Below are 27,755 nucleotides of genomic sequence, written 5' to 3'. Positions count from 1 at the left end.
TCAATGGCAAGAATGTCCTTCCTCAGGTTAGGAGACCAAAACTGTACACAATACTCCAGGTGTGGCCTCACCAAGGCCCTGTACAACTGTAGCAACACCTCCCTGCCCCTGTACTCAAATCCCCTCGCTATGAAGGCCAACATGCCATTTGCTTTCTTAACCGCCTGCTGTACCTGCATGCCAACCTTCAATGACTGATGTACCATGACACCCAGGTCTCGTTGCACCTCCCCTTTTCCTAATATGCTGAATGGAAGGCTCCACAACGCCAACAAGGTGTGAATTGCCTTGCATTCATCCTTTGTTAGGGACTCTGAGTCATCTGGGTCACCTGAGGCCCGCTGGCAGTTGCAGACTCGTGGTTTCTGCCCTGTACATTTCTGCTCGCAAACAGAATTCCAGTTAATTTATGAACATTGCTCGCACTTGTGTGCTGAGAGATTTGTTTGGTGTTATCACAGGTGGACATAAACGCCTGTGCTATCGCAATGGCCTTACTGAGGGTCAGTGTCTCTACTGTCAAAAGTTTTCGTAGGATGGTCTCGCGGCCAATGCCCAGTACAAAAAAGTCTCTGAGCATTTGCTCCAGGTAGCCATCAAACTCACATTGTCCTGCAAGTCGCCTTAGCTCGGCGACGTAGCTCGCCACTTCCTGACCTTCAGATCGCTGGCACGTATAGAACCGATACCTCGCCATCAGCACGCTCTCCCTCGGGTTAAGATGCTCCCGAACCAGTGTACACAGCTCCTCATGTGACTTATCTGTGGGTTTCACCGGAGCCAGAAGATTCTTCATGAGGCTGTGGGTCGGTGCCCCGCAGACTGTGAGGAGGACCGCTCTCCTTTTTGCAGCGCTTCCTTCTCCGTCCAGCTCGTTGGCTACAAAGTACTGGTCTAGCCATTCGACATAGGCTTCCCAGTCCTCACCCTCCGAGAACTTCTCCAGGATGCCCACAGTTTGCTGCATCTTTGCATTGGATTCGTATACTCGTCGCCAGTTATTGTGTTCCTAACACAGGTGAGACTGCACACAGGGAGGTTAAAGTAACAGTGACCTCAGTCTTTATTAAGACACTCCAGAGTGATGAACAGGCCTTAGGGGCCGGCTTATATACAGTGCTCCCAAGGGATGCTGGGATCCCTTGGGACTTCGGGGATGAGATCCCTGGTGGCGGATCATGGCATTCCAAGCTTTGCAGATACACAACAATTTATATATATTGTGAATAGCTGGGGCTGTAGCACTGATCCCTGTGGTACCCCACTAATAACTGCCCGTCACCCCGAAAAAGACCCATTTATTCCTACTCTCTGTTTCCTGTCAGTTAACCAATTTTCAATCCATGCCAATACATTACCCCCAATCCTATGTGCTGTAATTTTGCACACTAACCTCTTATGTGGGATTTTATCAAAGGCCTTCTGAAAATCCAAATACACTACATCTACTGGTTCTCCCTTATCTATTCTACCAGTTACATCCTCAAAAAACTCCAGTAGGTTTGTCAAACTTGATTTTCCTTTCATAAATCCATGTTGACTTTGTTTAATCCCATTGATATTATCTAAGTGTGCCGTTATCACATCCTTTATAATAGACTCTAGCATTTTCCCTGCTACTGATGTCAGGCTAACCGCTCTGTAGTTCTCCGTTTTCTCTCTTCCTCCTTTTTTAAATAGTGGGGTTACATTTGCTCCCCTCCAATCTGCAGGAACTGATCCATAATCTATAGAATTTTGGAAAATGACAACCAATGCATCCACTATTTCCATGGCTACCTCCTTTAGTACCCTGGGATACAGATCTTCAGGCCCTGGGGATTTATCGGCCTTCAGTCCCATTAGTTTCTCCAGCACTATTTTCTCACTAATAACCATTTCCTTTACTTCGTCTTGTTCACGAGACCCTTGGTTCCCAAGCGTTTCTGGGACGTTATTTGCATCCTCTTCCACGAAGTCAGAACCAAAGTATTTATTTAATTGTCCTGCCATTTCCTTGTTCCCCATTACAAATTCTCCCATTTCTGTCTGTAAAGGACCTACATTTGTCTTCACTAATCGTTTTCTTTTTACGTACTTGTAGAAATTTTTGCAGTCGGTTTTTATGTTCCTTGCAAGTTTACTCTCGCACTCTATTTTTCCCCTCTTAATCAATCTCTTGGTCCTTTTTTGCTGAATTCTAAACTGCTCCCAATCCTCAGGCTTGCTACTTTTTCTGGCAACTTTGTATGACTCCTCTTTGAATCTAATACTATCCTTAATTTCTTTTGTTAGCCATGGTTGGGCCACTATTCCTTTTGTGTTTTTACGCCAGAAAGGAATGTATAACTGTTGCAATTCATGCATTCGTTCCTTAAATATTAGCCATTGCCTATCCACCGTCATGCCTTTTAATAAATCTTCCCAATCTATCATAGCCAATCATTTCTCATACCTTCGTAGTTTCCTTTGTTTAGATTTAGGACCCTAGTTTTGGATTGGACTACTTCACTTTCCATCTTACTAAAGAATTCAATCCTGTTATGGTCACTCTTCCCTAAAGGAACCCGCACAATAGACTGTTAATTAACCCTTTCTCATTGCACAATAGCCAATCTAGGATAGCCTGTTCCCTGGTAGGCTCCTCAACATACTGGTCGAAAAAACCATCTCGTATACACTCCAGGAATTAATCTTCCACAGTATTATTTCTAATTTGGTTTGTGTCATGTATTCAACCAGCATTGTAACCCATGTATAAACTGACCTAAGTTGTACACCGTGAGAACACTGACCACTAGGTGGGAGACACTCCTAACCTGGACCTTCAGGTACAAAAGGGGAAGCTCCACCCACCTTCATCACTTGAGTGCTAAGGAATAAAGGACAGGTCACAGACTGACCTTCTCTCAACCATGTGCCTCGTGTGCATTTATACTGTATAGTAAGGACGTATCAATGGCGACGAGAAACTGGGATTTAAACCACGCGAGCATAGCCACTAGCAGAACAGACGAGAGGTACTGTGTTAAGGAATGGTTGGGACAGAGATTCAACATTGTTAAAGCAGCACACAGTTCTCCAGGCAGACAAGGGCAGTCGGGCATGCCCCAAAATGTAGCCGAACCCAGAGGGGGAGTTTGACAGAGACAATGGCAAGCTGAACAGCGATTCACGCCACTACAAGGGACAATGCGGCCAGTAATGGGGCCATCAACACCTGTTAATGGTGCACTCAAGGACAATAACAGGGGCAGTCAGGGACGATCGACTGGCAAGGGACCTTTTGTTTCAAACCGCAGCTCATGCTGGAGGTGTGGAGGCACACACTCAGCCGGAGTTTGCAGAGATGAGCAAAATACCTGCAGAAATTGCAGAAATGGACACTGGGGGAAATCGCTGGAAGCTGAAGTTCAGCGAGTTCATGTGGAGCACGTATACAGTTCATACACCAGAACGCCACCGATAATGATGAAAGTGCTCCTCAATGGCATCCCAGTATCAATGGAGCTAGACACGGGGGCCAGCCAGTCCCTGATGGGTATCAAACAGTTCGAAAAGTTGTGGGCATCCAAGGCCAGGAGGCCAAAATTATCGCCGATTGACGCACAGCTACGGACTTACACAAAGCAGATCATTCCGGTGCTAGGCAGCGCCACGGTAGTCGTGACCCACAAAGATTCGGAAAACAGGTTGCCACTCTGGATTGTCCCAGGGGACGGTCCCGCACTACTGGGGAGGAGTTGGCTTGCTGTCATGAACTGGAAATGGAGCGATGTCAATGCAATTTCCTCTGTGGAGCGAGTATCATGCTCACAGGTCCTGGACAAATTTGACTCATTATTTCAACCCGGCATTGGCACTTTCATGGGGGCCAAGGTAGTGATTCACATAAACCCGGACGCCAGGCCAGTACACCACAAGGCCAGAGCGGTGCCGTACGTGATGCGGGAAAAGATAGAAGGCGAATTGGACCGCCTGCTGAGGGAAGGCATCATCTCGCCAGTCGAATTCAGTGACTGGGCGAGCCCGATTGTGCCGGTGCTCAAGGCGGATGGGTCGGTCAGGATATGTGGTGATTACAAGGCCACCATCAATCGGGTGTCACTCCAAGACCAGTACCCGCTACCAAGAGCGGAGGACCTCTTTGCGACGCTATCCGGTGGCAAACTTTTTTTTCAAAATTGGACCTGACCTCAGCTTACATGACCCAGGAGCTGGCGAGTGAGTCGAAGAAGCTGACCACCATCACGACACACAAGGGGCTGTTTGAGTACAACAGATGTCCGTTCGGGATTCGCTCGGCCGCCGCGATCTTCCAACGAAATATGGAAAGCCTCCTCAAGTCGATTCCAGGGACGGTGGTTTTTCAGGACGACATCCTCATCACGGGTTACGATACTGAAGAACACCTCCACAACCTGGAGGAGGTGCTACGCAGACTGGACCGGGTAGTTCTGCGACTGAAAAAGGCGAAGTGTGTCTTCCTAGCTCCAGAGGTAGAATTCCTGGGGATGAGGGTAGCAGCAGACGGGATCAGCCCTACTGCATCCAAAACGGAAGCGATCCAGAGAGCACCCAGACCCCGTAACACGACGGAGCTGCGTTCGTTCCTGGGGCTCCTGAACTATTTTGGTAACTTTCTTCCCAAATTGAGCACGCTGCTAGAGCCGCTACACATGCTCCTACGCAAAGGTCGTGAATGGGTCTGGGGGGATAGCCAGGAAAGGGCTTTTAATAGAGCACACAATTTGTTATGTTCCAACAATCTGTTAACGCTATATGACCCATGTAAGAAACTTGTCTTAACGTGCAATGCGTCATCCTATGGTGTCGGGTGTGTGTTGCAGCATGTCAATGCCAAGGGTCAGTTACAGCCGGTAGCTTATGCCTCCAGAAGTCTGTCCCAGGCAGAAAGGGGCTACGGGATGGTAGAAAAGGAGGCGCTCACATGTGTATATGCGGTAAAGAAAATGCACCAGTACCTGTTTGGCAGGAAATTTGAGCTGGAGGCAGATCACAAACCCCTAACGTCCCTTTTGGCCGACAACAAGGCCACAAATGCAAACGCATCGGCCCGCATACAGAGGTGGGCACTCACGTTAGCCGCCTATGACTACACAATTTGGCACAGACCGGGCACCGAAAACTGCACCGATGCACTCAGCAGGCTCCCACTTGCCACCACTGAGGGGGCTACCGAGCATGATGCTGAGATGGTCATGGCTGTTGAAGCTTTCGGAAGCGAAGGCTCACCCGTGACAGCCCATCAGATTAAAGTCTAGATAAATAGAGACCCGCTATTGTCTCTAGTCAAGAAATGTGTCCTGAATGGGGACTGGGCAGCCACGTACAGGGCATGCCCTGAGAAATTTAAACCATTTCACAGGCGCAAGGATGAACTCTCGATTCAGGCCGATGGCCTACTGTGGGGAAACTGCGTAGTCATGCCCCAGATGGGCAGAGAGGTGTTCATCAGAGAACTCCACAATGAGCACCCGGACATTGTCATGATGAAGGCAATTTGCCAAGTCACACGTTTGGTGGCCAGGGTTAGACGCAGATCTGGAACTTTGTGTTCGCAGGTGCAACACGTGTGCCCAGCTGGGCAATGCGCCCAGGGAAGCCCCCCTTAGCCCCTGGCCATGGCCTGCCAAGCCTTGGTCATGCATCCATGTGGACTACGCAGGTCCTTTCATGGGGAAAATGTTTTTGGTTGTAGTAGACGCCTACTCCAAATGGATCGAGTGTGACATTTTAAATTCAAGCACATCCTCTGCCACGGTAGAAAGTCTACGGGCAATGTTCGCCGCCCACGGTCTACCGGATGTCTTGGTCAGTGACAATGGCCCGTGCTTCACAAGCACTGAATTCCAGGACTTCATGGCAGGCAATGGAATTAACGATGTCAGAACGGCACCGTTCAAGCCGGCCTCAAACGGCCAGGCAGAACGAGCAGTGCAGATAATCAAACAGGGGATGCTCAGATTCCAAGGGGGTTCCCTACAAACCCGCTTATCACGCCTCCTGTTGGCCTATAGATCCCGACCACACTCGCTCACAGGGGTTCCACCCGCAGAGCTACTAATGAAAAGGACGCTCAAAACCCGATTATCCCTTATACACCCCACCATGAAAGAAATTGTCGAGAGCAGGCGCCAGTCACAATATCACTACCATGACAGGAATGCGAGGGTGCGATGTATTGATGTAAATGATCCTGTTTTTGTCCTCAACTATGCTGCAGGGCCCAAATGGCTCGCAGGCACTGTGGTTGCCAAAGAGGGAAATAGGATTCTGGTAGTTAAACTTACCAATGGACAAATCTGCCGCAAACATGTGGATCAAACAAAAAGGAGGTTCAGCGACCCCATAGAAGAAGCAGAGGAAGAACACGATATAGAGTTCACACCACCACAGGTGACCGAACACCGGAACCAAAGGGAGGAGAGCCCAGTCACTGTGGGCAGTCCGGACAGGCCTGAGGCACCGCAAACAGCAGACACTCAGGCCAGCGCCCAACAACCGGAGCCCCAACTCAGGCGCTCTACAAGGGAGCGTAAACCACCAGAGAGACTTAACCTGTGATCCCAATAAGACTTTGGGGGGGGAGGTGATGTCATGTATTCAACCAGCATTGTAACCCATGTATAAACTGATCTAAGTTGTACACCGTGAGAACACTGACCACTAGGTGGGAGACACTCCTAACCTGGACCTTCAGGTATAAAAGGGGAAGCTCCACCCACCTTCATCACTTGAGTGCTAAGGAATAAAGGACAGGTCACAGACTGACCTTCTCTCAAGCATGGGCCTCGTGTGCATTTATACTGTATAGTCAGGACGTATCAGTTTTGCCAGTCTATATGTAGATTAAAGTCACCTACGATTACTGTAGTACCCTTGTTACATGCTTCTCTAATTTCCTGTTTGCTGCCGTCCCCTACATTACCACTACTGTTTGGAGGCTTGTTGACAACTCCCACCAATGTTTTCTGCCCCTTGGTGCTCCTTCGCTCCACCCAGACTGATTCTACATCTTGATTTTCTGAGCCAGTAGCTTTTCTCACTATTGCTCTGATTTCATCCTTTACTAACAAAACCATCCCCTCTTCCTTTTTGCCTGTCCTTCCTAAATATCGAATATCCTTGGATATTCAGTTCCCAATCCTGGTCACCCTGCAACCATGTCTCCGTAATTGTAACTATATCGTATCCGTCTACATCTATTTGCGCTGGTAATTCATCTACCTTATTGCAGATGCTTCGTGCATTCAGATACAGTGCTTTTAGATTTGTCTTTTTAACATTATTAAACATCTTAACATTATTTTGTACTTTAACCCTATTTGCCTTAGTGCTATTTTCTCTTACCTGGACCCTATTTGTGAGTGCAATCTTTTGTTTGTATGCTCTGTCCCTTCCTGACATAATCTGGTTATCCTGACCACAATCACTTTCCTGCATTGCTTCCTTTGCTTTTCTCTTTAGCATTCTAGATTTCTCTCCACTGGGACCCTCCTCCCCTGCCCCCGCCCCCACTTCCCCCAGCTTATTTAGTTTAAAGCCCTGTGTGTGTGTGAGTGCATGTGTATGAGTCTGTCTGTGTGTGTTGTCTGTCTGTGTGTCTGTGTGTGTGTCTGTCTGTGTGTGTTGTGTGTGAGTGTGAGTCTGTGTGTGTGTCTGTGTGTGTGAGTGTGAGTCTGTGTGTGTGAGTGTGAGTGTGAGTCTGTCTGTGTGTGTGTGAGTGTGAGTCTGTCTGTGTGTGTGAGTGTGAGTCTGTCTGTGTGTGTGTGTGTGAGTCTGTCTGTGTGTGTGAGTGTGAGTCTGTCTGTGTGTGTGTGAGTCTGTGTGTGTGTGTGTGAGTCTGTCTGTGTGTGTGAGTGTGAGTCTGTCTGTGTGTGTGTGTTAGTCTGTCTGTGTGTGTGAGTGTGAGTCTGTCTGTGTGTGAGTCTGTGTGTGAGTGTGAGTCTGTCTGTGTGTGTGAGTGTGAGTCTGTCTGTGTGTGTGTGTGAGTCTGTCTGTGTGTGTGTGTGTGTGAGTCTGTCTGTGTGTGTGTGTGAGTCTGTCTGTGTGTGTGAGTGTGAGTCTGTCTGTGTGTCTGTGTGTGAGTCTGTCTGTGTGTGAGTCTGTGTGTGAGTGTGAGTCTGTCTGTGTGTGTGAGTGTGAGTCTGTGTGTGTGTGTGTGTGTGAGTCTGTCTGTGTGTGAGTCTGTGTGAGTCTGTCTGTGTGTGTGTGTGTGAGTCTGTCTGTGTGTGTGTGTGTGTGAGTCTGTCTGTGTGTGTGTGTGTGAGTCTGTCTGTGTGTGTGAGTGTGAGTCTGTCTGTGTGTCTGTGTGTGAGTCTGTCTGTGTGTGAGTCTGTGTGTGAGTGTGAGTCTGTCTGTGTGTGTGAGTGTGAGTCTGTCTGTGTGTGTGTGTGTGAGTCTGTCTGTGTGTGAGTCTGTGTGAGTCTGTCTGTGTGTGTGTGTGTGAGTCTGTCTGTGTGTGTGTGTGTGTGAGTCTGTCTGTGTGTGTGTGTGTGTGAGTCTGTCTGTGTGTGTGTGTGTGAGTCTGTCTGTGTGTGTGTGTGTGTGAGTCTGTCTGTGTGTCTGTGTGTGAGTCTGTCTGTGTGTGAGTCTGTGTGTGAGTGTGAGTCTGTCTGTGTGTGAGTCTGTGTGTGAGTGTGAGTCTGTCTGTGTGTGTGAGTGTGAGTCTGTCTGTGTGTGTGTGTGTGAGTCTGTCTGTGTGTGTGTGTGTGAGTCTGTCTGTGTGTGTGTGTGTGTGAGTCTGTCTGTGTGTGTGAGTGTGAGTCTGTCTGTGTCTGAGTGTGAGTCTGTCTGTGTGTGTGTGTGTGAGTCTGTCTGTGTGTGTGAGTGTGAGTCTGTCTGTGTGTCTGTGTGTGAGTCTGTGTGTGAGTCTGTCTGTGTGTGTGAGTGTGAGTCTGTCTGTGTGTGTGTGTGTGTGAGTCTGTCTGTGTGTGTGTGTGTGTGAGTCTGTCTGTGTGTGTGTGTGTGAGTCTGTCTGTGTGTGTGTGTGTGTGAGTCTGTCTGTGTGTCTGTGTGTGAGTCTGTCTGTGTGTGAGTCTGTGTGTGAGTGTGAGTCTGTCTGTGTGTGAGTCTGTGTGTGAGTGTGAGTCTGTCTGTGTGTGTGAGTGTGAGTCTGTCTGTGTGTGTGTGTGTGAGTCTGTCTGTGTGTGTGTGTGTGAGTCTGTCTGTGTGTCTGTGTGTGAGTCTGTCTGTGTGTGAGTCTGTGTGTGAGTGTGAGTCTGTCTGTGTGTGAGTCTGTGTGTGAGTGTGAGTCTGTCTGTGTGTGTGAGTGTGAGTCTGTCTGTGTGTGTGTGTGTGAGTCTGTCTGTGTGTGTGTGTGTGAGTCTGTCTGTGTGTGTGTGTGTGTGAGTCTGTCTGTGTGTGTGAGTGTGAGTCTGTCTGTGTCTGAGTGTGAGTCTGTCTGTGTGTGTGTGTGTGAGTCTGTCTGTGTGTGTGAGTGTGAGTCTGTCTGTGTGTCTGTGTGTGAGTCTGTGTGTGAGTCTGTCTGTGTGTGTGAGTGTGAGTCTGTCTGTGTGTGTGTGTGTGAGTCTGTCTGTGTGTGAGTCTGTGTGAGTCTGTCTGTGTGTGTGTGTGTGAGTCTGTCTGTGTGTGTGTGTGTGAGTCTGTCTGTGTGTGTGAGTGTGAGTCTGTCTGTGTGTCTGTGTGTGAGTCTGTCTGTGTGTGTGAGTGTGAGTCTGTCTGTGTGTCTGTGTGTGAGTCTGTCTGTGTGTGAGTCTGTGTGTGAGTGTGAGTCTGTCTGTGTGTGTGAGTGTGAGTCTGTCTGTGTGTGTGAGTGTGAGTCTGTCTGTGTGTGTGTGAGTGTGAGTCTGTCTGTGTGTGTGTGAGTGTGAGTCTGTCTGTGTGTCTGAGTGTGAGTCTGACCCGCTGCAGTGTTTAAAGGCAAATTCAGTGCTCAGCAAGTAGGCAGCAGCAGGTCACAGTTCCTGGGTGTCTGCAGCTGGTGGATTGCTGACCATCGGATGGGCACCAAGGGCGGGGGGGAGGGGTGTCGGGGGGAGGGGGGTGTCGGGGGTGTGTGTGGCGGGGGGGGGTGTCGGGGGGGGTATCGGGGGTGGGTGTCGGGGGGGTGTGTGTCGGGGGGGGTGTCGGGGGGAGTCGGGGGGAGGGGTGTCGGTGGGGGGGGGTGTCGGGGGGGGGAGTGTCGGGGGAGGGGTGTCGGGGGGGGTGTCGGGGGGGGTGTGTCGGGGGGGGTGTCGGGGGAGGGGTGTCGGTGGGGGGTGTCGGGGGTGTGTGTGTCGGGGGGAGTCGGGGGGAGGGGTGTCGGGGGTGTGTGTGTCGGGGGGAGTCGGGGGGAGGGGTGTCGGGGGTGTGTGTGTCGGGGGGGAGTCGGTGGGGGGTGTCGGGGGTGTGTGTGTCGGGGGGGGTGTCGCAGGGGAAGGGTGTCGGTGGGGGGTGTCGGGGGTGTGTGTGTCGGGGGGAGTCGGGGGGAGGGGTGTCGGGGGTGTGTGTGTCGGGGGGGGTGTCGCAGGGGAAGGGTGTCGGTGGGGGGTGTCGGGGGTGTGTGTGTCGGGGGGGAGTCGGGGGGAGGGGTGTCGGGGGTGTGTGTGTCGGGGGGGGTGTCGGTGGGGGGTGTCGGGGGTGTGTGTGTCGGGGGGAGTCGGGGGGAGGGGTGTCGGGGGTGTGTGTGTCGGGGGGGGTGTCGCAGGGGAAGGGTGTCGGTGGGGGGTGTCGGGGGTGTGTGTGTCGGGGGGGAGTCGGGGGGAGGGGTGTCGGGGGTGTGTGTGTCGGGGGGGGTGTCGGGGGAAGGGTGTCGGTGGGGGGTGTCGGGGGAAGGGTGTCGGTGGGGGGTGTCGGGGGTGTGTGTGTCGGGGGGGAGTCGGGGGGAGGGGTGTCGGGGGTGTGTGTCGGGGGGGAGTCGGGGGGAGGGGTGTCGGGGGTGTGTGTGTCGGGGGGGAGTCGGTGGGGGGTGTCGGGGGTGTGTGTGTCGGGGGGGAGTCGGGGGGAGGGGTGTCGGGGGTGTGTGTGTCGGGGGGGAGTCGGTGGGGGGTGTCGGGGGTGTGTGTGTCGGGGGGGGTGTCGCAGGGGAAGGGTGTCGGGGGAGGGGTGTCGGGGGTGTGTGTGTCGGGGGGGAGTCGGGGGGAGGGGTGTCGGGGGTGTGTGTGTCGGGGGGGGTGTCGCAGGGGAAGGGTGTCGGGGGAGGGGTGTCGGGGGTGTGTGTGTCGGGGGGGGTGTCGCAGGGGAAGGGTGTCGGTGGGGGGTGTCGGGGGAAGGGTGTCGGGGGAGGGGTGTCGGGGGGGTGTGTCGGGGGGAGTCGGGGGGAGGGGTGTCGGGGGTGTGTGTCGGGGGAGGGGTGTCGGGGGGGAGGAGCAGTGTCGGGGAGGGGTGTCGGGGGAGGGGTGTCGGTGGGAGGGGTGTCGGGGGGGGGGAGTGTCGGGGGTGTGTGTGTCGGGGGGAGTCGGGGGTGTGTGTGTCGGGGGGAGTCGGGGGTGTGTGTGTCGGGGGTGTGTGTGTCGGGGGTGTGTGTGTCGGGGGGGGTGTCGCAGGGGAAGGGTGTCGGTGGGGGGTGTCGGGGGTGTGTGTGTCGGGGGGGGTGTCGCAGGGGAAGGGTGTCGGTGGGGGGGGTCGGGGGTGTGTGTGTCGGGGGGGTGGGGTGTCGGGGGGAGGGGTGTCGCAGGGGAGGGGTGTCGGTGGGAGGGGTGTCGGGGGTGTGTGTCGGGGGAGGGGTGTCGGGGGGGAGGAGCAGTGTCGGGGAGGGGTGTCGGGGGAGGGGTGTCGGTGGGAGGGGTGTCGGGGGGGGGGAGTGTCGGGGGTGTGTGTGTCGGGGGGGAGGGTGGCAGAGTGGAGGGGGTGGAGTGGGTGGAGGGGTGTCCCAGAGGTGTGTATCGGGGGGGAGGGGTGTCGGGGGGAGGGGGGTTCTGGGGGGGGTGTCGGGGGGGAGGGGGAGGGCTGTCGGGGGGGAGGGGTGAGCTGTGTGCAGGAGCCAATCAATGTAACCTCCATCACTAAGAACAGATGGGGACAGGACGGGGCACAACGATCTCGCGAGGGCCACGGTTCGTGGAGGATCTGTGGCCCATACACATTCTCGGCCCCTCAAGTTGTTTCCCCACTCCGTGCCTTGCCCACACGTTCCCTCAGCACCCGGAAACTCGCTGTGTGAAAGGAATCTCTCACTATCGCGGCTCACTATTGACCGTATCACACACCCTATCTGATCTAGTTTGCTCATTGCCCCCGAGCATTGTTGTGAAAGTATCAGTCTATTGTCTCTCAGGGGCCCTAGATCTCTTTCCATTTTCCATTCTTGTCCCTCCATTTGAGTAACAGTCACTTCCTCGGTCTTTCTCTCCCCGTGTGAACAATTCTCGGCATTGCATTTCATCTGCCGCCTGCTTGCCCAACTCTCTGAGTGTATTCAAATCCTCGTGTAGTTTATCCTGAGTACCACAACTACTGTATGGGATGTCCTGGTTCAACCCTTGCCCCTGGACCAAGACCTCACTCTGTCAAGTCCGTGAGGTGGCTGGTGTACAACGGTCACCCCACGTTAAAAAAATCCACACACAGGCATCTTCCACCCCTGGAGTTCAGGATTGCAATATCGGGTCTTTCATTGAAACATCGATGAACTCATCCCTTTTAGTGTGGAAGCAAGTCATCCTCGTTCGAGGGACCGCCTATGATGATGATTATGGGATGTCTAGTTTGTTTCTCCATTCGACGACCTCCTGAGTTGCCGAGTGCAGAAATGAGGTGCTTCCCGACACAGATCTCAGTGGGCCAGTCGATGTGAGGTGTTCCAGGGTCAGGGACCCACAGATCTCAGTGGGCCAGTCGATGTGAGGTGTTCCAGGGTCAGGGACCCACAGATCTCAGTGGGCCGGTCGATGTGAGGTGTTCCAGGGTCTGGGACCCACAGATCTCAGTGGGCCAGTCGATGTGAGGTGTTCCCGGGTCAGGGACCCACAGATCTCAGTGGGCCAGTCGATGTGAGGTGTTCCAGGGTCAGGGACCCACAGATCTCAGTGGGCCGGTCGATGTGAGGTGTTCCAGGGTCTGGGACCCACAGATCTCAGTGGGTGGGCCGGTCGATGTGAGATGTTCCAGGGTCTGGGACCCACAGATCTCAGTGGGCCGGTAGATGTGAGGTGTTCCAGGGTCTGGGACCCACAGATCTCAGTGGGCCAGTCGATGTGAGATGTTCCAGGGTCTGGGACCCACAGATCTCAGTGGGCCAGTCGATGTGAGGTGTTCCAGGGTCTGGGACACACAGATCTCAGTGGGTGGGCCGGTCGATGTGAGATGTTCCAGGGTCAGGGACCCACAGATCTCAGTGGGCCGGTCGATGTGAGGTGTTCCAGGGTCTGGGACCCACAGATCTCAGTGGGCCGGTCGATGTGAGGTGTTCCAGGGTCAGGGACCCACAGATCTCAGTGGGCCGGTCGATGTGAGGTGTTCCAGGGTCTGGGATCCACAGATCTCAGTGGGTGGGCCGGTCGATGTGAGATGTTCCAGGGTCTGGGACCCACAGATCTCAGTGGGCCAGTCGATGTGAGGTGTTCCAGAGTCTGGGACCCACAGATCTCAGTGGGCCAGTCGATGTGAGGTGTTCCAGGGTCTGGGACCCACAGATCTCAGTGGGCCAGTCGATGTGAGGTGTTCCAGGGTCTGGGACCCACAAATCTCAGTGAGTGGGCCGGTCGATGTGAGATGTCCAGGGTCTGGGACTCAGGGCCACAGTCGCACTTTGGGCCATCCCTCACATTCCCCGTGTGGAGCAGGTGGGCGCAGCATCCGTGACCCGTGGGGATTGGCCGAGCGCTCGCTGCCCTCTGTCTCCGAGGGAGCGCGAGGCTGGGGACCTCTCCTGGAGGGGCAGTGACGGGGTGTTGGGTCTCTATGTCGCCAGCATCCCACGATTCCCTTCATCGGACAGCGGGTCGATACCGGCTGCGAGAATTTTGGACGCTACTTCCCAGCATGCCCAGCGCCATTTTAAGCATTATGGCGGGGTTTCTGAGTGTTTGTCAACGGGACACTAAATGACGGTGATGGATTTTTGCATCTGGCAGAGCACAGTAGTTTGGCGGCGAATGTGGCACAGCACCGTGAGACACGAGTGCACCCGAGGGGCCCTGACACCGTCCGCATGGCGTCATTTAGCGGCACGTCCATGATGCGGCACGGTGTGTTGCCTGCAAAGCCGTGAGGCAGAGCGATATTCTGCACCAACGTACACTACAGCACTGCTATTTCCTCTCTCGCTTCCCATAACACCCTGGCATACATTTAATCCAGGCCTGGGCACTTAACCACCTTCAAAGCTATTAAACCACTGACTCTCACTGGGGTACGGGTCCCACACACACTGACTCTCACTGGGGTACAGTCCCACACACACTGACTCTCACTGGGGTACGGGTCCCACACACACTGACTCTCACTGGGGTACAGTCCCACACCCACTGACTCTCACTGGGGTACAGGTCCCACACACACTGACTCTCACTGGGGTACAGTCCCACACACACTGAATCTCACTGGGGTACGGGTCCCACACACACTGACACTCACTGGGGTACGGGTCCCACACACACTGACTCTCACTGGGGTACAGTCCCACACACACTGAATCTCACTGGGGTACGGGTCCCACACACACTGACTCTCACTGGGGTACAGTCCCACACACACTGACTCTCACTGGGGTACAGTCCCACATACACTGACTCTCACTGGGGTACGGGTCATAAGAACATAACATAAGAACATAACATAAGAATTAGGAACAGGAGTAGGCCATCTAGCCACTCGAGCCTGCTCCGCCATTCAACAAGATCATGGCTGATCTGGCCGTGGACTCAGCTCCACTTACCCGCCCACTCCCCGTAACCCTTAATTCCCTTATTGGTTAAAAATCTATCTATCTGTGACTTGAATACATTCAATGAGCTAGCCTCAACTGCTTCCTTGGGCAGAGAATTCCACAGATTCACAACCCTCTGGGAGAAGAAATTCCTTCTCAACTCGGTTTTAAATTGGCTCCCCCGTATTTTGAGGCTGTGCCCCCTAGTTCTAGTCTCCCCGACCAGTGGAAACAACCTCTCTGCCTCTATCTTGTCTATCCCTTTCATTATTTTAAATGTTTCTATAAGATCACCCCTCATCCTTCTGAACTCCAATGAGTAAAGACCCAGTCTGCTCAATCTATCATCATAAGGTAACCCCCTCATCTCCGGAATCAGCCCAGTGAATCGTCTCTGTACCCCCTCCAAAGCCAGTATATCCTTCCTTAAGTAAGGTGACCAAACTGCACGCAGTACTCCAGGTGTGGCCTCACCAATACCCTATACAGTTGCAGCAGGACCTCCCTGCTTTTGTACTCGATCCCTCTCGCAATGAAGGCCAACATTCCATTCGCCTTCCTGATTACCTGCTGCACCTTCAAACTAACTTTTTGGGATTCATGCACAAGGACCCCCAGGTCCCTCTGCACCGCAGCATGTTGTAATTTCTCCCCATTCAAATAATATTCCCTTTTGCTGTTTTTTTCCCCAAGATGGATGACTTCACACTTTCCGACATTGTATTCCATCTGCCAAACCTTAGCCCATTTGCTTAACCTATCTAAATCTCTTTGCAGCCTCTCTGTGTCCTCTACACAACCCGCTTTCCCACTAATCTTTGTGTCATCTGCAAATTTTGTTGCACTACACTCCTCTTCCAGGTCATCTATGTTTATTGTAAACAGTTGTGCTCCCAGCACCGATCCCTGTGGCACACCACTAACCACCGATTTCCAACCCGAAAAGGACCCATTTATCCCGACTCTCTGCTTTCTGTTAGCCAGCCAATTCTCTATCCATGCTAATACATTTCCTCTGACTCCGCGTACCTCTATCTTCTGCAGTAACCTTTTGTGTGGCACCTTATCGAATGCCTTTTGAAAATCTAAATACACCACATCCATCGGTACACCTCTATCCACCATGCTCGTTATATCCTCAAAGAATTCCAGTAAATTAGTTAAACATGATTTCCCCTTCATGAATCCATGTTGCGTCTGCTTGCTTGCACTATTCCTATCTAGATGTCCCGCTATTTCTTCCTTAATGATAGTTTCAAGCATTTTCCCCACTACAGATGTTAAACTAACCGGCCTATATTTACCTGCCTTTTGTCTGCCCCCTTTTTTAAACAGAGGCGTTACATTAGCTGCTTTCCAATCCGCTGGTACCTCCCCAGAGCCCAGAGAATTTTGGTAGATTATAACGAATGCTTCTGCTATAACTTCCGCCATCTCTTTTAATACCCTGGGATGCATTTCATCAGGACCAGGGGACTTGTCTACCTTGAGTCCCATTAGCCTGTCCAGCACTAACCCCCGAGTGATAGTGATTGTCTCAAGGTCCTCCCTTCCCACATTCCTGTGACCAGCAATTTTTGGCATGGTTTTTGTGTCTTCCACTGTGAAGACCGAAGCAAAATAATTGTTTAAGGTCTCAGCCCTTTCCACATTTCCATTATTAAATCCCCCTTCTCATCTTCTAAGGGACCAACATTTACTTTAGTCACTCTTTTCCGTTTCATATATCTGTAAAAGCTTTTACTATCTGTTTTTATGTTTTGCGCAAGTTTACCTTCGTAATCTATCTTTCCTTTCTTTATTGCTTTCTTAGTCATTCTTTGCTGTCATTTAAAATTTTCCCAATCTTCTATTTTCCCACTAACCTTGGCCACCTTATACGCATTGGACTGAGTCTCCCACACACACTGACTCTCACAGGGGTACGGGTCCCACACACACTGACTCTCACTGGGGTACAGTCCCACACACACTAACTCTCACTGGGGTACGGGTCCCAAACACAGTGACACTCACTGGGGTACGGGTCCCACACACACTGACTCTCACTGGGGTACGGGTCCCACACACACTGACACTCACTGGGGTACGTGTCCCAAACACACTGACTCTCACTGGGGTACGGGTCCCACACACACTGACTCTCACTGGGGTACAGTCCCACACACACTGACTCTCACAGGGGTATGGGTCCAACACACACTGACTCTCACTGGGGTACAGTCCCACACACACTGACTCTGTGATACTGGGTGTGACAGGCACTGAGTGTCTCTGGGTGGGGCTCTCCATGGGGCTGTGACTGGGTGGGTCTGTGGGTGAGCTCAGTGCTTTATCCTGTGCTGTCCTGGAGCCCTGTGGGTTCACTAATATCCACACATGTGTGGAGCAGTGAGGGGAGTTTGGGCACACTGCGATCACACAGTGTCTGGGTTGTGTGGTGGAAGCCAGCCTCTCACTGCCAAAGGTTGAGCACCGCTGAAGTGTGCGTTGCTTTGTGCAGCTGTTCCCAGGACAGCTCGGGAGTGAGACAGGAGGCGAAGCACAACACTCAGAAATAACTTGCTCACCATTTGAAAAATGAATTTATTTTTGTGTCTTTCCATTAGTAAGTGTTTAGTTCAGCGTTTTAAATAATTGAGTGTTCGGAAAGATATTTAAAATACATTTGGGAAGCAATGAGGCAGCAAAGTGCGGAGATTTTTTTGATGACATACGACCATTGAGAAGCCATCAGCGGAGGGTGAAGTTAGCGCGATGCATATTCCAGGGTCATTACCGCATCATTTGGCGGCGCTGGCGCTGGAGCCCCGCTATCGGCGCTAATGGTGGGCGCTGGGCGCGGGGCGGCCGCTAATGGCACATTCTCTGCAAAATCTCACTTTGCCCGTCCGCAAATTGCATTCCGCTTAAAAACATTTCCTATTAGCCCATCGCCATGGTAACCGGCCAAATAGGATATAGATTGCAGCAAGATACACACATATATAGAGATACCGTCTCCTAATATGAAAATTATACCAACTCGGGAAATTAGTTCAGCCGCAGAGAGCGTGCAGGGAGCATGGGCTCGGCACACTTTGTTCCCAGGAACTTTTACACTGCGCCCTTAAAGGGGCAGTCCCCAGGGGCAGGGGCAGGGGCAAGGAGGGAGGGGGGAGGGGTTTATGCATAGACCCCATTAAAGGAGCAGTCCCAGGGGGAGGGTCAGGGGGAGGGGAGAGGCAAGGAGGGAAGGGGAGGGGTTTATGCATTGACCCCATTAAAGGGGCAGTCCCAGGGGGAGGGTCAGGGGGAGGGGAGAGGCAAGGAGGGAAGGGGAGGGGTTTATGCATCGACCCCATTAAAGGGGCAGTCCCCAGGGGGAGGGGTAAGGAGGGAGGGGAGTGGTTTATACATAGGGCCCATTAAAGGGCAATCACCAGGGGCAGGGCAAGGGGGGGGACAAGGAGGGAAAGGAGGGATTTATGCATAGACCCTGTTAAAGGGGCAATCCCCCAGGGGGAGGGGCAGGGGGGAGGAGCAGGAGGCGGGGCAAAGAAGGAGGAGAGGGGTTTATACACAGGGCCGTTAAAGGGGCAGTTCCCAGGGGGAGGAGCAGGGGGAGGGGGCAGGGCATGGAGGGAGGGTAGGGGTTTAAACATAGGCACCGTTAAAGGGGCAGTCCCGCGGGGGGAGGGGAAGGAGACAGGCAAGGGGAGGGAGCAGGGGCAGAGGAGGAAAGCCACAGTTAAAGGCACAGTCGACCCAGTTCCAAGGGGGTGGGGTTTTTGCACAGGCCACGGTTAAAGGCACAGTACACCCAGCTCCCGGGGGGGTGGAGAGCTGTGGCAGGGGCATGGGCGGGGCAAGGAGGGAGAGGGTGGGGTTTATACACAGGCCGTGGTTAAAGGCACAGTCCACCCAGCTCCCCAGGGGACGGGGAGAGGGAGGGAGAACAGGGAGCGGGTGCGGGGACAGTGAGGGGTATGGGTGGCAGGGACAGGGAGAGGGTCGGTGATGGGGATGGAAAGGGGGATGGGGAGAGGGAGGGGGAGGAGGATGGGGAGAAGGATAGGGAGGGGGACGGGGACAGGCAGGGGAGGGAAGGAGGACAGGTGAGGTGAGTGTTGAGAAATGGCAGTGCTCAGGTCACAGGTTATCAGTGGGCTCACACTCGCTCTCGCTTCATTGGCCCACAGGTTCCCGGTGAAGATACTGCTAAGCCCACACCAGCCAAGGTGGAGGCGGACAAGATTGTGGAAATGATGCATGCCCTGCAGCAGAAGTACAAGGAGGAATACCACAAGGATCAGCCCCGCATCAAGCAGACTGTGCTGGACACGGAGGGCCCGAACATCAAGGAGACGTATCGGGAACAGATTCGTCGCTGGTTCATCGAATGCTAGTAAGAACATCAGAAATAGGAGCAGGAGCACTGCTTTTCATTTTCCGCCATTTTCACGGTTTGAATATCTTCCCAAATCCCATAAATTTCCACTTCCTCCGTGCGGTGAGCATGTTCAAACCAGAGACATTGTTCCCCGAGCCCATGGGTGGATTTTGCTCACCTTCCTCAGCCACAGGATTTTACATCTCCAGCTACGCGTCTCAGTAACAGTACTGTGAGCGGTGGCGGTGTCTCTGGTGGCCTGAGCTCCTAGCCTCTCGAGCCTGCTCCGCCATTCAGTAAAATCAGGGCTGATCCGATCATGGACTCAGCTCCACTTCCCTGCCCGCCCCCCATAACCCTTTACTCCCTTATCGCTCAAATATCTGTTTATCTCCACCTTAAATATATTCAATGACCCAGCCTCCACAGCTCTCTGGGGCAGAGAATTCCACAGATTTATAACCCTCTGAGAGAAGAAATGTCTCCACATCTCAGTTTTAAATGGGCGGCCCCTTATTCTGAGACTATGCCCCCTAGTTTTAGTTTCCCCTATGAGTGGAAATATCTTCTCTGCATCCACCTTGTCGAGCCCCCTCATTATCTTATATGTTTCAATAAGATCACCTCTCATTCTTCTGAACTCCAATGAGTATAGGCCCAACCTATTCAACCTATCTTCATAAGTCAACCCCCTCATCCCCGGAATCAAGCTAGTGAACCTTCTCTGAACAGCCTTCAATGCAAGTATATCCTTCCTTAAATACAGAGACCAAAACTGTACGCAGTACTCCAGGTGTGGCCTCACCAATACCCTGTTTACCCTGTACAGTTGTAGCAGGACTTCCCTGCTTTTATACTCCATCCCCCTTGCAATAAAGGCCAAGATTCCATTGGCCTTCCTGATCACTTGCTGTACCTGCATACTAACCTTTTGTATTTCATGCACCAGGACCCCCAGGACCCTCTGTCCTGCAGCACTTTGCAATTTTTCTCCATTTAAATTATAATTTGCTTTTCTATTTTTTCTGCCAAAGTGGATAACCTCATATTTTCCCACATTATACTCCATCTGCCAAATTTTTGCCCACTCACTTAGCCTGTCTATATCCCTTTGCATAATTTTTGTGTCCTCTTCACAATTTTCTTTCCCACCCATCTTTGTATTATCAGCAAACTTGGCTACATTACACTCGGTCCCTTCATCCAAGTCATTAATATAGATTGTTAATAGTTGAGGACCCAGCACTGATCCCTGTGGCAGCCCACTAGCCACTGTTTGCCAACCGGAAAATGACCCATTTATCCCGACTTTCTCTTTTCAGTTAGTTAGCCAATCCTCTATCCTTGCTAATATATTACCCCCAACTGCATGAACTTTTATCTTGTGCAGTAACCTTTTATGTGGCACCTTGTGAAATGCCTTCTGGAAATCCAAATACTCCACATCCACTGGTTCCCCTTATCCACCCTGCTCGTTACATCCTCAAAGGCCTCAAGCAAATTTGTCAAACATGACTTCCCCCTTGATTGAATCATGTTTTTCCAAATGTCCTGCTACTACTTCCTTAATAATGGACTCCAGCATTTTCCCAACCACAGATAAGGCAGGCGCTCAGTGTCGAATACAGAATTATGTAGTTGCAGGGGCTTCAACAGTCTCCTTCAATCTCTCCAAGTCAAACTCAAATCTGGAGACTGAGAGGGACAGAATTTTCAGAAGCAAACCTTTATCAGTCATTGGTTAGGCCCCAGCTGGAGTATTGTGTCCAATTCTGGGCCTGCACTGTAGAAAGGATGTTCCGGCCTTGGCGAGGGAGCAGAGGGGATTTACTGACATGGTCCCAGGGCTGAGGGGCGTCAGTTATGTGGAGAGACTGGAGAAGCTGGGGTTGTTCTCTTGGAGCGGAGAAGGTTAAGAGGAGATTTAATAGAGGTGTGCAAAATTACGGGGATTAAGATAGTTCCTTTTACTCAGTCACGGGATGTAGGAGTCATTGGCAAGGCCGGCATTTATTGCCCATCCCTAATTGCCCCTTGAGAAGGTGGTGGTGAGCCGCCTTCTTGAACCGCTGCAGTCCGTGTGGTGAAGGTGCTCCCACAGTGCTGTTAGGGAGGGAGTTCCAGGATTGTGACCCAGCGACGATGAAGGAACGGCCGATATATTTCCCAGTCAGGATGGTGTGTGACTGGGAGGGGAACGTGGAGGTGGTGGTGTTCCCATGCGCCTGCTGCCCTTGTCCCTCTCGGTAGTAGAGGTCGCGGGTTTGGGAGGTGCTGCCGAAGAAGCCTTGGCCAGTTGCTGCAGTGCATCTTGTAGATGGTGCACACTGCAGCCAGGGGGCGCCGGTGGGGGAGGGAGAGAATGTTGAAGGTGGTGGATGGGGGGCCAATCAAGCGGCTGCTTTGTCCGGGATGGTGTCGAGCTTCTCGAGTGTTGTTGGAGCTGCACCATCCAGGCAAGTGGAGAGTGTTCCATCACACTCCTGACTTGTGGCTTGTAGATGGTGGAAAGGCTTTGGGGAGTCAGGAGGTGAGATACTTGCATATATACTGTGTGTGGTCCAGTTAGGTTTCTGGTCAATGGTGACCCCCAGGATGTTGGCGATGGTAATGTTCACGGCGGTTGGAGTTAATCATTGCTTGGCATTTGTGTGGCTTCATCAATGGCATTCTCTCCATCATGAGGTCAGTGGGGATGTTCGCTGATGACTGCACAGTGTTCAGTTCCATTCACAACTCCTCAGATAATGAAGCAGTCCGTGCTCACATACAGCATACAGGCTTGGGCTGATAACTAACATTCACATCACTGGGCCTGGGGCAGTGAGCGTGAGCTCAGTCACAACAAATCAAAAACTAAAAGAAAGAAAGAAAGACCTCGGGTTGTCCCAAAGCACTTCACAGCCAATGAAGTACATTTTTTGGAGTGTGGTCACTGTTGTAATGTAGGAATCGCGGCAGCCAATTTGCGCAAAGCAAGCTCCCTCAAACAGCACTGCGATAATGATCTGATAATCTGTTTTAGTGATGTTGGTTTCAGGACAAATATTGGCCCAGGACACTGGGTAGAACTCCCCTGCTCTTCTTCGAAATAGTGCCGTGGGAAATTTAACACCCATCCAAGAGAAGAGACGGGGTCTCGGTATAACATCCCACAGTGCAATGCTCCCTCAGTATGTCCGTCCAACAATGTTGGAGATGGCCATTGTCTGCACTTGTGTGGCGAGAATGTGACTTGCCACTTACTAGCCCAAGCCTGAATGTTGTCCAGGTCTTGCTGTATGTGGGCACGGACTGCTCCATTATCAGAGGGGTTGTGAATGGAACTGAACATTGTGCAGTCATCAGCGAACATCCCCACTTCTGACCTTATGATGGAGGGAAGGTCATTGATGAAGCAGCTGAAGATGGTTGGGTCGAGGACACTGCCCTGAGGAACTCCTGCAGTGATGTCCTGGGGCTGTGATGATTGATCTCCAACCACCACAACCATCTCCCTTTGTGCTGGGTATGACTCCAGCCAGTGGAGAGTTTTCCCCTGATTCCCATTGACCAGTTTTAATAGGGGTCCTTGATGCCTCACTCAATCAAATGCTGCCTTGATGTCAAGGGCACTCACTGTCACCCCACCTCTGGAATTCAGCTCTTTTGTCCATGCTGGGACCGAGGCTGTAATGAGGTCTGGAGCCGAGTGGTCCTGGCAGAACCCAAACTGAGCTTCGGTGAGCAGGTTATTGGTGAGTAAGTGCCGCTTGATAGCACTGTCGATGACACCTTCCATCACTTTGCTGATGATTCAGAGTAGACTGATGGGGCGGTAATTGGCCGGATTGGATTTGTCCTGCTTACTGTGGACAGGACATACCTGGGTAGTTTCCCACATTGTCGGGTAGATGCCAGTGTTGTAGCTGTACTGGAACAGCTTGGCTAGAGGCGCGACTAGTTCTGGAGCACAAGTCTTCAGCACAAAAGGCCAGCGGGAGTCGAGCAGTCAGTCGAGGAGGCGGGAGCTCGGAGCAGCGTGAGTCCGGGGTCGGCGAGAGGCCTATAAAGGCCAGCGGGAGTCGAGCAGTCAGTCGAGGAGGCGGGAGCTCGGAGCAGCGTGAGTCCGGGGTCGGCGAGAGGCCTATAAAGGCCAGCGGGAGTCGAGCAGTCAGTCGAGGAGGCGGGAGCTCGGAGCAGCGCGAGTCCGGGGTCGGCGAGAGGCGTACCGGTGCAGCTACAGGGAGAAGGCAAAAAAACAAAGGTGACGTCACAGCCTAGGGGGTAAGTGATTGGCTGGTGATTGGTGAGTAGTTTTTCTTTTTCTTCTTATATTGGTCAGTAACTTTTAACATTGTTATTACCAGTTTAAGTGTATCTAAGGGTTAAGTCATGGCAGGAGAGCTCGGTCGGGTGTTATGCTCCTCCTGTACCATGTGGGAACTCAGGGACGCTTCCGGTGTCCCTGACGACTATGTGTGCGGGAAGTGTATCCGCCTCCAGCTCCTGACGGTCCGCGTTACGGAATTGGAGCTGAGGGTGGATTTACTCTGGAGCATCCACGATGCTGAGAATGACGTGAGTATCACGTGTAGTGAGTTGGTCTTACCGCAGGGAAAGGGTCCACAGCCAGATAGGGAATGGAAGACCAGCAGGAAGAGTAGAGCAAGGAAGGTAGTGCAGGGGTCCCCTGCGGTCATCCCCCTGCAAAACAGATATACTGCTTTGGGTACTGTTGAGGGGAATGACTCATCAGGGGAGGGCAGCAGCAGCCAAGTTCATGGCACCGTGGCTGGCTCTGCTGCACAGGAGGGCAAGAAAAAGAGTGGGAGAGCGATAGTGATAGGGGATTCAATTGTGAGGGGAATAGATAGGCGTTTCTGCGGCCACAACCGAGACTCCAGGATGGTATGTTGCCTCCCTGGTGCAAGGGTCAAGGATGTCTCGGAGCGGGTGCAGGACATTCTAAAATGGGAGGGAGAACAGCCAGTTGTCGTGGTGCACATTGGTACCAACGACATAGGCAAAAAAAGGGATGAGGTCCTACGAAACGAATTTAAGGAGCTAGGAGCTAAATTAAAAAGTAGGACCTCAAAAGTAGTAATCTCGGGATTGCTACCAGTGCCACGTGATAGTCAGAGTAGGAATCGCAGGATAGCGCAGATGAATACGTGGCTTGAGCAGTGGTGCAGCAGGGAGGGATTCAAATTCCTGGGGCATTGGGACCGGTTCTGGGGGAGGTGGGACCAGTACAAACCGGACGGTCTGCACCTGGGCAGGACTGGAACCAATGTCCTAGGGGGAGTGTTTGCTAGTGCTGTTGGGGAGGATTTAAACTAATATGGCAGGGGGATGGGAACCAATGCAGGGAGACAGAGGGAAACAAAAAGGAGCCAAAAGCAAAAGACAGAAAGGAGATGAGGAAAAGTGTAGGGCAGAGAAACCCAAGGCAAAGAACAAAAAGGGCCACTGTACAGCAAAATTCTAAAAGGACAAAGGGTGTTAATAAAACAAGCCTGAAGGCTTTGTGTCTTAATGCAAGGAGTATCCGCAATAAGGTGGATGAATTAATTGTGCAAATAGATGTTAACAAATATGATGTGATTGGGATTACGGAGACGTGGCTCCAGGATGATCAGGGCTGGGAACTCAACATTCAGGGGTATTCAACATTCAGGAAGGATAGAATAAAAGGAAAAGGAGGTGGGGTAGCATTGCTGGTTAAAGAGGAGATTAATGCAATAGTTAGGAAAGACATTAGCTTGGATGATGTGGAATCTATATGGGTAGAGCTGCAGAACACCAAAGGGCAAAAAACGTTAGTAGGAGTTGTGTACAGACCTCCAAACAGTAATAGGGATGTTGGGGAGGGCATCAAACAGGAAATTAGGGGTGCATGCAATAAAGGTGTAGCAGTTATAATGGGTGACTTTAATATGCACATAGATTGGGCTAGCCAAACTGGAAGCAATACGGTGGAGGAGGATTTCCTGGAGTGCATAAGGGATGGTTTTCTAGACCAATATGTTGAGGAACCAACTAGGGGGGAGGCCATCTTAGACTGGGTGTTGTGTAATGAGAGAGGATTAATTAGCAATCTCATTGTGCGAGGCCCCTTGGGGAAGAGTGACCATAATATGGTGGAATTCTGCATTAGGATGGAGAATGAAACAGTAATTTCAGAGACCATGGTCCAGAACTTAAAGAAGGGTAACTTTGAAGGTATGAGGCGTGAATTGGCTAGGATAGATTGGCGAATGATACTTAGGGGGTTGACTGTGGATGGGCAATGGCAGACATTTAGAGACCGCATGGATGAAGTACAACAATTGTACATTCCTGTCTGGCGTAAAAATAAAAAGGGGAAGGTGGCTCAACCGTGGCTATCTAGGGAAATCAGGGATAGTATTAAAGCCAAGGAAGTGGCATACAAATTGGCCAGAAATAGCAGCGAACCTGGGGACTGGGAGAAATTTAGAACTCAGCAGAGGAGGACAAAGGGTTTGATTAGGACAGGGAAAATGGAGTATGAGAAGAAGCTTGCAGGGAACATTAAGGCGGATTGCAAAAGTTTCTATAGGTATGTAAAGAGAAAAAGGTTGGTGAAGACAAACGTAGGTCCCCTGCAGTCAGAATCAGGGGAAGTCATAACGGGGAGCAAAGAAATGGCGGATCAATTGAACAAGTACTTTGGTTCGGTATTCACTAAGGAGGATACAAACAACCTTCCGGATATAAAAGGGGTCAGAGGGTCTAGTAAGGAAGAGGAACTGAGGGAAATCTTTATTAGTCGGGAAATTGTGTTGGGGAAATTGATGGGATTGAAGGCAGATAAATCCCCAGGGCCTGATGGCCTGCATCCTAGAGTACTTAAGGAGGTGGCCTTGGAAATAGCGGATGCATTGACAGTCATTTTCCAACATTCCATTGACTCTGGATCAGTTCCTATGGAGTGGAGGGTAGCCAATGTAACCCCACTTTTTAAAAAAGGAGGGAGAGAGAAAACAGGGAATTATAGACCGGTCAGCCTGACCTCAGTAGTGGGTAAAATGATGGAATCAATTATTAAGGATGTCATAGCAGTGCATCTGGAAAATGGTGACATGATAGGTCCAAGTCAGCATGGATTTGTGAAAGGGAAATCATGCTTGACAAATCTTCTGGAATTTTTTGAGGATGTTTCCAGTAAAGTGGACAAAGGAGAACCAGTTGATGTGGTATATTTGGACTTTCAGAAGGCTTTCGACAAGGTCCCACACAAGAGATTAATGTGCAAAGTTAAAGCACATGGGATTGGGGGTAGTGTGCTGACGTGGATTGAGAACTGGTTGTCAGACAGGAAGCAAAGAGTAGGAGTAAACGGGTACTTTTCAGAATGGCAGGCAGTGACTAGTGGGGTACCGCAAGGTTCTGTGCTGGGGCCCCAGCTGTTTACATTGTACATTAATGATTTAGACGAGGGGATTAAATGCAGTATCTCCAAATTTGCGGATGATACTAAGTTGGGTGGCAGTGTGAGCTGCGAGGAGGATGCTATTAGGCTGCAGAGTGACTTGGATAGGTTAGGTGAGTGGGCAAATGCATGGCAGATGAAGTATAATGTGGATAAATGTGAGGTTATCCACTTTGGTGGTAAAAACAGAGAGACAGACTATTATCTGAATGGTGACAGATTAGGAAAAGGGAAGGTGCAACGAGACCTGGGTGTCATGGTACATCAGTCATTGAAGGTTGGCATGCAGGTACAGCAGGCGGTTAAGAAAGCAAATGGCATGTTGGCCTTCATAGCGAGGGGATTTGAATACAGGGGCAGGGAGGTGTTGCTACAGTTGTACAGGGCCTTGGTGAGGCCACACCTGGAGTATTGTGTACAGTTTTGGTCTCCTAACTTGAGGAAGGACATTCTTGCTATTGAGGGAGTGCAGCGAAGGTTCACCAGACTGATTCCCGGGATGGCGGGACTGACCTATCAAGAAAGATTGGATCAATTGGGCTTGTATTCACTGGAGTTCAGAAGAATGAGAGGGGACCTCATAGAAACGTTTAAAATTCTGACGGGTTTAGACAGGTTAGATGCAGAAAGAATGTTCCCAATGTTGGGGAAGTCCATAACCAGGGGTCACAGTCTGAGGATAAGGGGTAAGCCATTTAGGACCGAGATGAGGAGAAACTTCTTCACCCAGAGAGTGGTGAACCTGTGGAATTCTCTACCACAGAAAGTAGTTGAGGCCAATTCACTAAATATATTCAAAAGGGAGTTAGATGAAGTCCTTACTACTCGGGGGATCAAGGGTTATGGCGAGAAAGCAGGAAGGGGGTACTGAAGTTTCATGTTCAGCCATGAACTCATTGAATGGCGGTGCAGGCTAGAAGGGCTGAATGGCCTGCTCCTGCACCTATTTTCTATGTTTCTATGTTTCTAACAGCCGGGATGATGTCGGGGCCCAGAGCCTTTGTTGTATCCTGCACGCTCAGTCGCTTCTTGATATCACGTGGAGTGAATCGAATTGGCTATGCCAAGTTTGGTTTTAACAACGAGAAAGGGGTACATGGCTGTCATTTGGGAAACAACTCTGCTGGTTTCCTACC

The 27,755-nt window shown here is 51.6% G+C and overlaps 1 protein-coding gene across 1 annotated transcript in view; it reads left to right on the top strand.

Moving 5' to 3' along the window:
• Positions 1 to 27,755, top strand: part of LOC139273152 (dynein regulatory complex protein 11-like) — a 245,807-nt gene that overhangs the window by 35,971 nt on the left and 182,081 nt on the right. Inside the window, exon 4 of the mRNA XM_070889687.1 lies at positions 18,994 to 19,199. Coding sequence (XP_070745788.1) covers positions 18,994 to 19,199 — 206 coding nt within the window. The remainder of the gene's footprint in view (positions 1 to 18,993; positions 19,200 to 27,755) is intronic.

The sequence above is a fragment of the Pristiophorus japonicus genome, chromosome 1, assembly GCF_044704955.1.
Source record: "Pristiophorus japonicus isolate sPriJap1 chromosome 1, sPriJap1.hap1, whole genome shotgun sequence".
Classification (NCBI taxonomy): domain Eukaryota; kingdom Metazoa; phylum Chordata; class Chondrichthyes; family Pristiophoridae; genus Pristiophorus; species Pristiophorus japonicus.
The sequence above is the reverse complement of the archived record's forward strand: the minus strand, read 5'-3'. Positions and strand labels throughout refer to the sequence as shown.